At 38.7% G+C, this 15040-nt stretch overlaps 1 protein-coding gene across 2 annotated transcripts; it reads left to right on the top strand.

Annotated features, from left to right (window-relative positions):
* The first annotated feature begins 10403 nt into the window (after window positions 1-10403).
* LOC105054135 (F-box protein PP2-A13) lies at window positions 10404-14323 on the top strand. 2 transcript variants are annotated; one of them, XM_010935576.4, is made up of 4 exons: window positions 10404-11242; window positions 11530-11648; window positions 13553-13619; window positions 13753-13950. In XM_010935576.4, the coding sequence occupies exons 1-4, from the start codon at window positions 10922-10924 to the stop codon at window positions 13792-13794; spliced, it is 549 nt and encodes a 182-aa protein (XP_010933878.1). In that variant the 5' UTR covers window positions 10404-10921; the 3' UTR covers window positions 13795-13950. The 2 variants fall into 2 exon arrangements, with proteins under 2 accessions (XP_010933878.1, XP_010933877.1); XM_010935575.4 differs by lacking the exon at window positions 13553-13619 and having other exon boundaries at window positions 10413-11242; window positions 13753-14323.
* Window positions 14324-15040: the final 717 nt, after the last annotated feature.

The raw sequence follows: 15040 nt of genomic DNA, 5'->3' as shown, positions 1-15040 counted from the left end.
TTACTACACCACCCTTAGAGCCTTAAGCTGTCAACTCATGACATAATGGGGACGGCCCCTACGAACTGTGAGGAGACAACACTCACTAATTCAGAAAATCAAAGGGCTAGGCTCGGTGCTCGAGAACATGATGAGGGACAAAAATATCCCTTTCAACTTCTTCTTTTTCTAAGGCTCTCAAACAGAACTCATAATCTCTATGATAATAAACTCGCAAATCCCATCTATTATTCTATTCCTCTCTTATCGGGTAGCAGGCTCTTGAGCACATGAGGTGAAGAAAAAATCAAACAAAAATAAGAAAGTCTGTCCAAATAAAATATCTATTTGAGAAAACTCAAGTCTCAAGGAAGAAGATCGTGATATCTGAAAAAAGAAGAAGAAGAAAGAAGAAAATCCTCATGCATCTGGCTTCGAACACGATCGAAGTCACCTTATAAGTAACATGACAAGATAAGACCAAAAAAAAAAGAAAAAAAAAGGAGAGAAAGAAAGAAAAAGAGAGGAAAGAAGGCAGAGGAGGGTCGGTTTCCTCCGCCCAAGGTCATTCACGTGCCCGTCGAATCGCATACCCACACCCCACTGGACTGATGTCATCGGTGCTCCTGACGCCTCTCGAAGCCAAGAACGATCGATCAGCCTTCACTGACACCTTCCAGAGCCATGAACCACGGACTAGCCTTCCCTGACGTCTCCCACGTCCCCGTGCTTCCCGACATTGAGCCCCACCAAATGGGCAGCCCCAGTGGTCTCTGGCTTCTCTTCCCATGTCGCACGTATTCTTGACACCAAATTCCATCGGATTGGTGGCCCCTAGTGGTTTTCAGCTCTCCTTCCCGCATCTGCAGGGGTTTCTAGCACTAAGTTCCATCGGATTGGCAGCCTCAGTGATCTCCGGCTCCCCAACCCACATCCGCACGGATCTACGATGTCAAACCCTACTGGATCCAAAGCCTCCCAGCATTTGGCCACGACAGATCCATTGTCTCAAGGCCCCCAACACTCCTCACCTCTTGGCATCTGCCCCCTCAGGTCGGTTGATTCTCAATCTCAAAACTCTCCAGACTGTGGTTTACCGACATCAAAAACACCGTGCTCTCTGTGCCTCCCTCGACATCAAATCCCTCCGCATCGATGCCTTGCTCCCGTGCACATCCTGGCGCTAGGCACTACCAGGTCAGTGATCTCCCTACGCTCCCTATGCCTCCCTTACCAAGACCAATTAGATCGGTGCTCTTCCGAGCTCTCGTGCACCTCCCAGCATCAAACCGCACTGGATCCGAAATCTGTAGTGCTCCCGTGTGCCTTCTGGCATCAAACCTCACAGGAAAGATACCTCTCACACAACCTCTTGGCGCATGTTGTCCCCAAGAAAGGGAGTCTGTCAGACAACCTTAAGGCTATCCTAGACGATTGTTTATCCCATGAGAATGATCCTCTACAGCATGAGTCTTTGCGAGATCCTCGCCGTTAATCATGCTTTGGCCCAGAGGTCTGGAGCCATCCACCAGACTAAGTTGACTGAGTTGCCCATCTCTTTTGCTTGAGATCTTCGCATGCATATGGCCTCGGACAATATCGAGGAGGCCTGTGGGTGTCTTTAAAGCCCAAGATTGATCCAGCTAAAAAAAAAAGAAAAAGAAAACACCCAATACAGAAGAAGAAAAAGAAAAAGAAGGGAGAGAGCTCAATCTAGAGTCAAAATTAAGGTAATCCAAAGCACAGATCAAGCACGAGCCAAAGGACAAAGAGTCAAGTAAAACTCACGAGTTCTTAAACAAAAACTCATGGTAAAAAGCTTTGAAACTTTCCTTCACTATTCCCTCTCTTTTCCATCTTGCAGGATCACAGGAGAAAAATAGGGCCAAGCTGAAGTCAAAATCATGGTCGAACTAAAGTCAAAATCAGGCCAATATGAAGCTAAAACAACCCCAAACTAAGGCAGAGCTTAAGTCCAAGCCAAGACAAAGAGCAGGAAGGAATCAAACAGAATTCAGAAGCTCTCAAACAGACCTCATAACCTCCATGGTAATAGACACTCAAGCCCCATCTACTATTCTATTTTTTTCTTGTACGACAACAGATTCTTGAACATATGAGTCGAAATAAAATTTAAACAAAGCTATGATGAATGTCAAGGCCAAAGATAAGGTGAAGAATAAGCTGAGGTAAAGACAGCCCAAAATTCTTGTCATCAAAAGGTCGATCTCAATTGAAAGCTGACCTCATCAAGAGGTCGAGCTCAACAGAAAATTGATCTCGTCAGGAAGCTAAAAGCTGACCTCATCAGGAGGTCGAGCTCAACAGAAAGCTATCCTCGTCAGAAAGCTGAAAATTGACCTCATCAGAAAGTCTAACTTATCAAAAAGCCGACCTCATTAGAAAGATGAAGGTTGAGCTCATCTCAATAGAGGTTCAACAGATACTCATCAGAAGGTGAGACAACCGATCTCTAGATTAGACTTTAATAAAAATTTAATCTTCAGATTGGTAGAGTCCTGAGAGGTACAAATAGAGATAAGATCTTTCTAAATCTAATTTTCAGATTAGTAGAATCTTGAAAGGCATAAATGGAGATAAGATCTCTCCGAATCTAATCTTCGAATTGATAGAGCTCCAAGAGGCACAAATGGGATAAGATCTCTCCAAATTCAATCTCAGAATTAGTAGAGCCCCGAGAGATACAAATGGAGATAAGATCTCTCCAAATCCAATCTTCGGATTGGTAGAGTCCCGAGAGACACAAATGAAGATAAGATCTTTTAAATATCGATCTCCGAATTGAAGATCGTCTTGAAGCTCTATCAAATATCGATCTCCAGATTGAAATTTATCTTGAAGTTTTATCAAATACTGACCTACGAGTTGAGGTCATCTTGAAGTTCTACCAAATATCGACCTCAGGATCGAGGTTATCTTGAAGCTCTATAAAATACCGACCTCAGGATCGAGGTTATTTTAAAGCTCTATAAAATACTGACCTCAGGATCGAGATTATCTTGAAGCTCTATAAAATACTAACCTCAGGATCGAGATTATCTTAATATTCTATCAAATATTGATCTACAGATCAAGGATATCTTGCAACTCTATAAAATACCAATCTACAAATCGAGATTATCTTGAAATTTTATTGAAAATTTCGATCTTTAGATCGGTAAAGCCCTGAATAGTCAAAATAAAGATAAGATCTTTCCAAATCCAATCTCTGGATTGATAGAGCCCCGAAGGATCAAAATGAAGATAAGATCTCTCCAAATCCAATCTTCAGATTGATAGAGCTCCGAGAGATATGAATGGAGATAGGATCTCCCAAATATCGATCTACGGATCAAGATTATCTTTTAGCTCTATAATATATCGATCTCAGGATTAAGATTATCTTGATATTCTATTAAATATCGATCTACGGATTGAGATTCTTTCAGCTCTATAAAATATTGATCTTAGGATCGAGGTTATCTTGAATCTTTACAAAATACCGATCTTCGGATTAAGGATATCTTAAAATTCTTAAGAAAATCTGACCTACTCAAGGCTATATCGGATAAAGGATTCGAGCAGTTCACTTAAAAAATCAAATGGTACAGATTCGTCACCTCAAACAAGTTGAGAATTTTTTTCTTGGGCTACTTCTTTCATCCAAAAGTAAATTCTTCGAACTAAAAAGTGGAGATCAAGTGTTGTGGGGCTTATCCCATCTCATCATAAAACTGACCTCAACTGGAGGCTGAGCTCATAAGAATGTCGATTTGAACTAGAGGCTGAGTTCATAAGAAAGTTGATATGAACCAGAAGCTGAGCTCATCATAAAGTTGATCTGAACTAGAGGCTGAGCTCATCATAAAGCCGACTTAAATTGAGGGCTGAATGTCGATCTGACTCATCTCAACTCATATAAATACCGATCTGAAGCATTTCAGCTCATATAAATACTGATTTAAAGTAAAGTATTTCATATATTCGAGATATTTAGAGTCTCATATAATACTTTATCTCACCTCGATCTTTTATTGAGATCAACTATTATATTAACGGCCATAGTCATTTTATGAAAATTGGCCACAACCTCACATACAGCTGGCCACGATTTCACTTACAGTAATGCTACAACTCATCCTTAGCTGGCACATGTAGTTAAGTATGACCTCATTGTTAGCTAATACATATAGCTATGTTCTAGCTCACTTACAGCTGGTCTCTAACGGTCTAACAAACTCCTTCAACAATCTAACAAACTCTTTAACGTCCTCATCAGTCCCTTTATAAATAAAAGGCCAAGGGATCCTCTAGAGACGTTCTGACTCTTAAGTTCTAAGTTCAAACTAGAGCTCAAACTAGAGTGAGATTCTGTCGGTGGAGACTTTGTCAGTTCTCAAAAGAGAGCTCTAGTTTCTATTAAGTCCAAACTCTCTAGTTCTATACAAACCTTTTTTCTCTTTTCTACTTTTTCTACTTCTTGTTCTCGAGGCTTAAACTGACCTAAATATCGAATGGTCAAAAATTGGAGGATCTCCACTGATTTTGGATTTATTTTGCAGGTTTCTTCGAAGAAGATCCAGATCGTATTGTTACAGCCACTCCAGTATGGCTTCATCCGATCTCTTTGTCTGAGATTTTGAGTCTTACAGCAATGGTACTCAAACATACATTAAATATATTTAGATTTTTGGTAAAAATCTAGCTTTTGTATATCTAGATTTTGCATTTATTTACTTCACATACTGTCATGCCCCCGACCCGAGATTTGTGAATCGAGGGTCGCGGCAACCGCCGCATACTCATGAAGAACTCTCTCCATAAGCATGCAAGGCATCTCATCACGATATCAATGCATCATAGCGGAATAAATTCAAATAATTGTAATTCAAGTAATTAAATCAAATGTCTTACATCCAATAAAATTTTTGCTAATAATAAAATAATAGATCTAAATTCAATGAAGTTGACAATGCTAATCTCGCTTCTAAAAGCTCTGTCCCAATATTTCTTCCTATGCTTGAAATTAATTATCTGAATCTGAAAAATAGAAAGAAAGGTAATGAGCTAGACAGCCCAGTAAGTAACAAATATCTCAACTAGATAATTCAGATATTATATAATTTTTAAGAATAATGCTGCAAATAAACATAAGAGTATATTTCATGCTGATTTAATACAAACCAAATATTTTCAAATATTCACATGTAATATAATCATAAATCTGATTCGATTCAAAAACACTCGTAACTCAACAGCCTTGACTATGACCAACGTTTAACCCCCATTGACGGGGTCCACAGAATACCAGTGCACAACCCCCACTGGCAGGGTCCACAAACACCAGCGCACAACCCCCACTGACAGGGTCCACTGAGTACCAACGTATAATCCCCATTGGCGGGGCCCACTGAAACATAGTTAGGCTGAGAGCATAAATCCGATCTATATCAAAATACTTTGTACCACAATATATATCATAATTTTTCATTAAACAAGTGCATAAATCGATATACCATAACATTTCAAAAGTACTTTTCTTACAAAACATAATTTCATAAATCATGCATAATTTCAGAGAATAATTATTTATTTTCAGAATAAATATGAAATATCTCGAGAAGATGATTCATTACTTACCTTTCACAGAGCACTGAATGAACGGATCGACTAACTTCTAGGAGATTCTTCCGTGCCTATTATCCAAAATTATATTTTTATATTAATTTTAATTCAAAATTAAATCTAACAAATCCCAAAATCAAAATCTCGCTTAAAATCAGACTCGTCTCTAAACTCGATCAGAATCATCAGATGAAGCCTTCTCCTATGCTAATCCTAGAAGGATAATTTTAGAGAGAGAAATCCATCAAGAGAGAGAGAAACAAGCTAGAGAGAAAATTCTAGAGAGAGAAAGTAGAGAGAGAAAGTTCAATTCCAGAGAGAGAAAGTCAGGGATCAGACTGAGAGAAGAGAGAGAAACTCTCTCTCTCATCAATTTCATTATTTATTTATTTATTTATTTATTTATTTATTTACTTACTTATATATATATAAATATATATATATATATATATATTTATTTTTATTATTATTATTATTATTATTTTCTTTTCTTTTCTTTTCTTTTCTTTTTCTTCTTTTCTTTTTTTTCTTCTTTTTCTTTTTTTTTCTTTTTCTTCTTTTTTTTCTTTTTCTTCTTTTTCTTCTTTTTCTTTTTCTTCTTTTTTTTCTTCTTTTCTTGGTTCTTCCCGTGCCGGAACAGGGGACCGGCATTCCCTCGGCCTTGACCGACCGTTCGGGCCATGGCCGCCGCGGCGGAGGCCGGCGGCCGACGGGGGCCACCCCCCCAGTCACGGAGGAGCGTGGCCGGCGATCAATTCCGATCGCCGGCGCCGGAAAATCCAAAGAAAAAAGCTCAAAAATAGGGTCTCTTTCCCGTTCGGAAATCGGTGACTCTCGTCGCCGGCAGCCACGCACAGAAGCATGGGAGGAAGGAGAAAAAGGAGGGAGAGAAGAAGGAGACTCACCTCAGCCTCCGGAGACCTCGTCGGCGGCAAATCACGGTGAGAACAAGGCAAGGGATCGCGGCTCTTCTTCGGAAAAATCAGAGAGGAAAAGAGGAGAAAAGAGTCGATGGATCGATTCTAAAGAGAGGGGGTCTTCTTATAGGAAATCCTTGGACTCCTAGGAGTCTTAGGAGTCCGATTTTGCCTGAGTTTTGCCGGAGAAGAAGACTCCTATCGGGAGTCTTCTTCCCAGTTTTGCATCCCCTATTTTTTTTTTTTTTATTTTGGGCTATAACATTCTTCACCCCTAAAAAAAAATTTCGTCCTCAAAATTTTTCATACCTGTCACCATTGTATTGGAAGCCTGTGGATTCTGTTGAGTAAGCGCATAAACTCTTCCCTGGGTTTTAGAAATCTGTCCACCACCCTTATGTTGTTCTTCATGAGTTCTTTTGCCAGCTTGATTTTCATTATTTAGTGGGCAGCTAGCAATTTTATGATCTTTCTGACCACATTTGAAACAAGCACCGGTATTCCAATAGCAATCTTTGTCTGCATGATTTTTGCCACATCTGAAGCACGGCTCACCATCAATCTGTTGAGTCTTATTGTCTACTGTTCCCTTGGCTGATCTTTTTATGTTTTTATTATTCTGATGCTCATACTTTAACGTCCCAATATTCCTAATGTTTACCCACCTACACTCATACTATGTCAAATTCTATGTGTCATAATTTATCCACTTATGCTCTGATACCATATTAATTGTCACGCCCCCGACCCGAGATTTGTGAATCGAGGGTCGCGGCAACCGCCGCATACTCATGAAGAACTCTCTCCATAAGCATGCAAGGCATCTCATCACGATATCAATGCATCACAGCGGAATAAATTCAAATAATTGTAATTCAAGTAATTAAATCAAATGTCTTACATCCAATAAAATTTTTGCTAACAATAAAACAATAGATCTAAATTCAATGAAGTTGACAATGCTAATCTCGCTTCTAAAAGCTCTGTCCCAATATTTCTTCCCACGCTTGAAATTAATTATCTGAATCTGAAAAATAGAAAGAAAGGTAATGAGCTAGACAACCCAGTAAGTAACAAATATCTCAACTAGATAATTCAGATATTATATAATTTTTAAGAATAATGCTGCAAATAAACATAAGAGTATATTTCATGCTGATTTAATACAAACCAAATATTTTCAAATATTCACATGTAATATAATCATAAATCCGATTCGATTCAAAAACACTCGTAACTCAACAGCCTGGACTATGACCAACGTTTAACCCCCATTGGCGGGGTCCACAGAATACCAGCGCACAACCCCCACTGGCAGGGTCCACAAACACCAGCGCACAACCCCCACTGGCAGGGTCCACTGAGTACCAACGTATAATCCCCATTGACGGAGCCCACTGAAACATAGTTAGGCTGAGAGCATAAATCCGATCTATATCAAAACACTTTGTACTACAATATATATCATAATCTTTCATTAAACAAGTGCATAAATCGATATACCATAACATTTCAAAAGCACTTTTCTTACAAAACATAATTTCATAAATCATGCATAATTTCAGAGAATAATTATTTATTTTCAGAATAAATATGGAATATCTCGAGAAGATGATTCATTACTTACCTTTCACGGAGCACTGAATGAACGGATCGACTAACTTCTAGGAGATTCTTCCGTGCCTATTATCCAAAATTATATTTTTACATTAATTTTAATTCAAAATTAAATCTAACAAATCTCAAAATCAAAATCTCGCTTAAAATCAGACTCGTCTCTAAACTCGATCAGAATCATCAGATGAAGCCTTCCCCTATGCTAATCCTAGAAGGATAATTTTAGAGAGAGAAATCCATCAAGAGAGAGAAATAAGCTAGAGAGAGAAAGTAGAGAGAGAAAGTCCAATTTCAGAGAGAGAAAGTCAGGGTTCAGACTAAGAGAAGAGAGAGAAACTCTCTCTCTCATCAATTTTATTTTTTATTTATTTATTTATTTATTTATTTACTTACTTATATATATATAAATATATATATATATATTTATTATTATTATTATTATTATCTTTTTTTTTCTTTTCTTTTCTTTTTCTTCTTTTTTTTTCTTCTTTTTCTTTTTTTTTTCTTTTTCTTCTTTTTTTTCTTTTTCTTCTTTTTCTTCTTTTTCTTTTTCTTCTTTTTTTTCTTCTTTTCTTGGTTCTTCCCGTGCCGGAACAGGGGACCGGCATTCCCTCGGCCTTGACCGGCCGTTCGGGCCACGGCCGCCGCGGCGGAGGCCGACGGGGGCCACCCCCCGATCACGGAGGAGCATGGCCGGCGATCAATTCCGATCGCCGGCGCCGGAAAATCCAAAGAAAAAAGTTCAAAAACAGGGTCTCTTTCCCGTTCGGAAATCGGCGACTCTCGTCGCCGGCAGCCGCGCACAGAAGCATGGGAGGAAGGAGAAAAAGGAGGGAGAGAAGAAGGAGACTTACCTCAGCCTCCGGAGACCTCGTCGGCAGCAAATCACGGCGAGAACAAGGCAAGGGATCGCGGCTCTTCTTCGGAAAAATCGGAGAGGAAAAGAGGGGAAAAGAGTCGATGGATCGATTCTAAAGAGAGGGGGTCTTCTTATAGGAAATCCTAGGACTCCTAGAGGTCTTAGGAGTCCGATTTTGTCTGGGTTTCGTCGGAGAAGAAGACTCCCTCCCTTCTTCCCAGTTTTGCATCCCCTGTTTTTTTTTTTTTTTTTTTGGGCTATAACACATACGTAGCAGAGTTCAAGGGACTTTATGGGCCAGAAGAAAAGCCACTCAACCTCAATTTGTAAATATAGCATCTCTTGGTTTGTTAATTTGATGGGTTCACTTATGGGGACTTATGTGAAGGATATGTACTACTGATAGAGTCAAATTTTTATCTGGAGGATATTAAGAAGCAAAATTCATTGGTTGGATTCATGTCTAGTCTCTGATATGACGCTAAAGCGATCCTTAATTTCTTTGAATTATTAAAATTAATGTTGGTAAAAAGCATTTGTATTGCCAAGTAGCAAACAATCTCATAAACTTCTTAGTGGAGTAGATATTTATTTAGATGACAGTTAAGTAAGAATGTTAGGTGCTTGGGCAAAGTTGGAGGTCCCAGCTGCTTGGGAGGGTTTATTTAAGAAAAGTAGCTGACTTCGAGTGTAATGAAGGATGGGGCACATTAATGATGATAACATGATACTTAAGCAGCCGAGCATGAGCCAAATGTCATTATGCTATTATAGAAAGGAGCTCCAATGATCCAACATCTAATACACTAAAATAAGCCATTGATATTTTCTTAACGTAAGTATGACCAAGTTTATTAATCTTATCCAAATATGCAAGGAAAGATATTGACCATATGCAGCTTGACAATTTTTTTGGTTATACAAAAAAATAAAATAAAAATATATTTACCCAACATTATGAATAAATGGTAAAAATGTGCACTTTAAGAAACCGATTGAAGTATGAAAAAAAGAAACAATGCTTCAGAAATATTCAAGATATCATAATATTCAAAAAAAATATGCATAATAATAAGGATACAGGAACTATTTTTTTTTCTTTTTTTAAAAAAAGATATATGTAATATTATATTATAATTATTTTTGATAAAATAATAGTGTTAAAAGATGCTAAATTAAATAGAAACGCATTTATTTGTTTTTTATTAAAAAAAAAAAAAAAAAAGAACTCCAGATGCGAGACAAGTCAAGAATTCTCGTCAGGATTATAGAAGTTATCTAATAGGTGTGGTTGCGGATATCTTAAATTAATTATTGCAACGATAATGATGTATCTATCCGGTTATATATATATATAGACGTATATAATGATAACGATGTATCCGGTGTGCGGTCTTTCCGGTTTCGAAGCCGCCGTCCACCGAGCATACCATTTCCGACCCCCGCCATGGCGGCTGGGAGGCTTCCAGGCTGTCCAAAGAATTCCAACCGTCGGTCCCCCGCCGTGGTTTCATTTCAACTAACATCCAGGGGCATTTTCGGGAGGCCAGCCCCTTCCCTCTTTGCCCCCACCTATGTTTTTATACTCCTAATTCCTCTCCTCCGCCCCCGCTATACCCGAATCCTATCCTTTTCGTCTTAAAATTTCTCCTCCTTTCTTTCCGCTTACCAAGAACGCTTCCTTGATCGCCTCCGTTCCTTGTTCTAGAGGTCAAAGGAAGAACGGATAAGAAGAAAAAGAAACGGCGATTGATCTATCGATCGTGAGTCGGAACAGCCGGTGGTGTCTTCCTCCTCGTAATTTTCTCACTGAAACCCGATTTTGTTTGAAGATTTATCGATTGAATTGGATCTGGGACGGGGATTTTTGGGTTTAGGAGCGCGAATTGGTGGGATTAGGGTCGGGATTTTGATTGGGCGTGGGATGGGGGCGGGGGTGTCGAGCATCATGGGGCCGGAAGGGGAGTGTGGGGGGCACGAGACGGGGCTGGGTGACCTGCCGGAGCGCTGCGTGGCAGAGGTGTTTTTGTACCTCGACCCGCCGGAGATCTGCGGGCTGGCGCGGCTCGGCCGGGCGTTCCGTGGAGCGGCGTCGGCGGACTTCTTGTGGGAGACGAAGCTCCCCGGGAACTACTGGTATCTGATGGGGTTGGTGGAGAATGAGAATAGCAAAACGAGGTATCTTAGCAAGAAGGAGATATACGCCCGGCTCTGTCGGCCGAATCCTTTTGACGGGGGAACCAAGGTTTGTGTTTTTTCTTTTTTTTTCTCTTCTTTTTTCTTTTTTTTTTTGCATATGCATATGGACAACTTAGGGTTCTTGAAATACATTTGGGGGTTGGGTGTCTAACTTCTTGGTTATGAGGGTAAAGATAAAATCTGTGTTTCAGAGAAGAATGGGGAAAGGGTTGATGATGGATTTTTGTGATTAGAGGTCAGATATATGGCTATTGGAAGTCTTTTTTTTTTTTAATAATCATTTTCTTGTTTTGGTTCAATCTAACACTAAGGGTTTTATATTGTGGGTTGTAGGAATTCTGGCTGGAGAAGTGCAAGGGTGGCCTTTGCGTGTCCATTTCTTCAAAGGCTCTGTTGATTACAGGGATTGATGACCGGAGATATTGGAATTACATTCCCACAGAGGAATCCAGGTAGTGATCTTTTTCTGATTTTATTTTTGTATGAATCAATAAAATACTTTTTTTTCCTATTATCATGATCTATGAAAGTTAATGGGTAATAGTATTGTCTAATGAGTTGCGTCATATTCATCTTTTATGTTCTTTAGTACTTCAGATTGGAGTTTTTAAGTTATTGGTATTTTTACCCCAATCATTACTCCAAGAAATACCGTAGCACTTGGTGGAGCTCCAGTTCCCACAGCTGTGAATCTCCATTAACTTGCAAGCATTTTTCAGGCTATAAATGTTGTTTTGACACATGTAAAATATTTTTCTCCATACCTTATCCTGTTGTAACTTTACCTTTTGGTTTCCGGTAAACTTGAGGATGTTCATATTTCGTAGACATGCTTTTTACTCAACTTGGCAAATCTTCTCTTTATTCCCTCAGGTGCTTCTCACAGAACTTTGTGCTAATATTAACTTGTTGATCTGTTGTCACAACCGTCTGTTTTATCTGTTTTTCTTACCCAGTGCATGACCAGGTTTTATAGGGTACAGCCGGATGGTTTTGTGACAGGCCAGGGCCCAGCAGTATGAAATCCCTCGCTTTACATTGTTTTCCTGCTTCTTCGAGCGTCATCCTTGGCTAGAAATGTCAGATCCGGTTAAATGATCTATTTTCTTTTTCTTTTTTTCCACTTCTCTATCATCTTCTTAAGGCTGTTAATAGTTTTGTGGATTAAATGTGCAAGTACGTTGGGGAACTTTTGTGTTGGAACTGTCATCGCTATATTCTGACTTTTGACTTGTAGAGGCTTAAGCTTTGAAAAAGTTATGAATCTCTTCAAAGGATCTTGATGATTTGATTTTTAAAACACTTATTCCTGCCTTTTCCTTTTCTTGTTGGCAATTCCAAAAGTTGTTGCTGAGCCCTTTGTGTGAAATTTACTTTCAAACTATGTATATCTGCTTTCTCCTTAGAGGTCGATTCTCTGGATCTATAGTTGATTTTTGTGTAGTAACATTCAATCTGGTAGATGAAAATGGGTCCAATTTCCCAGTTGTGCAGGCTTTATAGGAAAATTTTTTTTCATGTGCTAAGGCATGCCTTTAGCATTGTTTCAGTGGCAACCTAAATCTTGAATTCTGTAATTGGATTATTAAGAAAGGAAGTGCAATATATTTTCCTGTTGCAGAATTATTGTACATGTTGATAAAAGAAGAATAGCTTTGCAAAATCTATTATCAGAAAAATAAGTTGAGGTTTCGGCCTATATTTATTAAGGTTTGGAGTTATTGCTGTGATATATTACTGTCAATGTATTGTGGGTTGGCACTTACTGGACTTATTTGACATGGCTCGTGGATTCCTGTTCTCAGAGGAATGCCAGCTCCTTCTATGTAACTATATAGTGCAGGTGACAGCTCCAGTAAGATTGTCAGTTCATCTGCTAAGAGGAAGGTTGCTGACTTTGCTAAATCATTAAATGTTTGCAAAAATGTTCAGTTACGTGAATATTCATTGGAAGTTCTAATCCATGCTTTACATTCTAAATTTGTGGTGGTAATCATCTAATTTGCAACTTAACAATCATCTAGCAAAAGATTTTTGATGTTTAAAAGAATGCAGAAACATTCTATTACCTGAATATTCATTAGAAGTTCTACTCCATGGTTTACATTCTGAACTTGTGGTAACAATCATCTAATTTGCAACTTAATAATCATCTAGCAAAAGGTTTTCAATGTTTGAAAGAATGGAGATATATCATAGTTTGCATTTTCCATGGTTGCACAAAACCTGCCTCATGGAAAGTTTTTGGCAGTGTACACTTGGCATGCATTTGCTTTTTATTTGTAATATCTGTTCATTATAGCTTTATATCATTAGCCAAAGGAACATAAGTGAATACCCTTTGATATTGAATCAGCATTTTTGTGATACAACAGACCAAGGGAATAGCTTCTGATATGAGTGAAGTTGATAAGGAAAAGAAGGTAGTTGAGAAGTTTTAGTCCAACCGTTTCATTCTAAAGTTATAGGATCCAGCTTTTCATTTTCAGATTATGATATGAGAATAGTGCGATGTGAGAAAACGAATTAATAAGTGCTTGAATGTTTTCATTGCAGATTCCATGCTGTTGCATATCTTCAGCAAATCTGGTGGTTTGAGGTGGATGGGGAAATCAACTTCTGTTTCCCAGTTGGTACGTACAGCCTTTTCTTCCGGCTCCATGTAGGCCGACCCTCCAAGCGACTTGGCCGTCGGATATGCAGCTCTGAGCATGTACATGGGTGGGGTATAAAGCCTGTGAGGTTTCAGTTGTCAACGTCAAATGGCCAGCATGCTCTATCCCATTGTTATTTAGATGAGCCTGGGAGTTGGATCCTTTACCATGTAGGAGATTTTGTTGTAGAGAACTCCAACATGCCAACCAATCTCAAGTTCTCGATGACACAAATTGATTGTACACATACAAAAGGTGGTCTTTGTGTCGACTCTGTTTTGATATATCCCAAGGGACTTCAGCAGGAAAAGATTTTTACCACCCACATGTAACTATGTAGAATGAGGGATGTAGTCTGTAAAACTAGAGAATCAAATGTAGATGTTCTTTTTTCCCTGGGCATCTAGAATGTAAGGCAATGTTTCTAATTTTGTTATTGATCTTCAAGTGAATATTAAGAGCTGTTTTGTTCATTTTTGTCGAGCATGCGATTTGGAAGGTGAACTTGTTTGAGATGGAGATACCTGACATGGAAATTGAGACAAAAAAAATATATGAAACTTAACAGCAACAGAACAACTCTCATCGTCAAGTCCTTGGAAGGTTATTGAATGGCTTGGTGATGCATCCAGTGAATGATTGAGGTCTTGGTGGAACCATGTGCTTATTGAACTTCAACTAGTTGTATTTCCATATCATTTAAGTGAAGGTTTCTGAAGGTTCGGAGGAGCAGAGACGTTTGTGGAAGCATGTTGCTGGATACACTATGAGAAGTGGTATTGCAAGCTCATTTTATCCTAGTCTCATTGCATAAATAATGTTTATAAATAATGGTTATGCACTAAATCACTGATCTATAGATGTTAATTAACCAACTTTGGCCCTTTGTTTATTTGGAACCGAGTGAAAATGCTCCTGGATGGTGTGCTGCTACAGTTGGCCGTCTTTCCATTGCGTCCTATATGATGTGAGGTATGATTGTGGTGGAGCTCCATGCTTGGTTAATTGCATTTAAATATTCTAGTATTTTTTTTTTAGCAAGAAGAAGGGAATTATATTAAACTGAGCTGAAACAAAAGATACATTGTACAAGGTGTAGACCCAAAACAGCAAGTGATAAATACAACAGACTCAAAGAACCAATCCACATAGAAATTGATACACAAAACCAGCTGATAAGTATCCAAAAG

Source organism: Elaeis guineensis, chromosome 11 (assembly GCF_000442705.2).
Source record: "Elaeis guineensis isolate ETL-2024a chromosome 11, EG11, whole genome shotgun sequence".
In the NCBI taxonomy this organism is placed as follows: domain Eukaryota; kingdom Viridiplantae; phylum Streptophyta; class Magnoliopsida; order Arecales; family Arecaceae; genus Elaeis; species Elaeis guineensis.
Note: the sequence above shows the minus strand (reverse complement) of the source record. Positions and strands in the feature narration are given on the sequence as shown.

Excerpts from the sequence above, each read along its gene's own strand:
- LOC105054135 (XM_010935575.4), top strand. The coding sequence starts at position 10,922 with ATGGGGGCGGGGGTGTCGAGCATCATGGGGCCGGAAGGGGAGTGTGGG. Across the intron at positions 11,243-11,529 it reads CTTTTGACGGGGGAACCAAG|GAATTCTGGCTGGAGAAGTG; the intron begins GTTTGTGTTTTT and ends TGTGGGTTGTAG. Across the intron at positions 11,649-13,752 it reads ATTCCCACAGAGGAATCCAG|ATTCCATGCTGTTGCATATC; the intron begins GTAGTGATCTTT and ends TTTTCATTGCAG.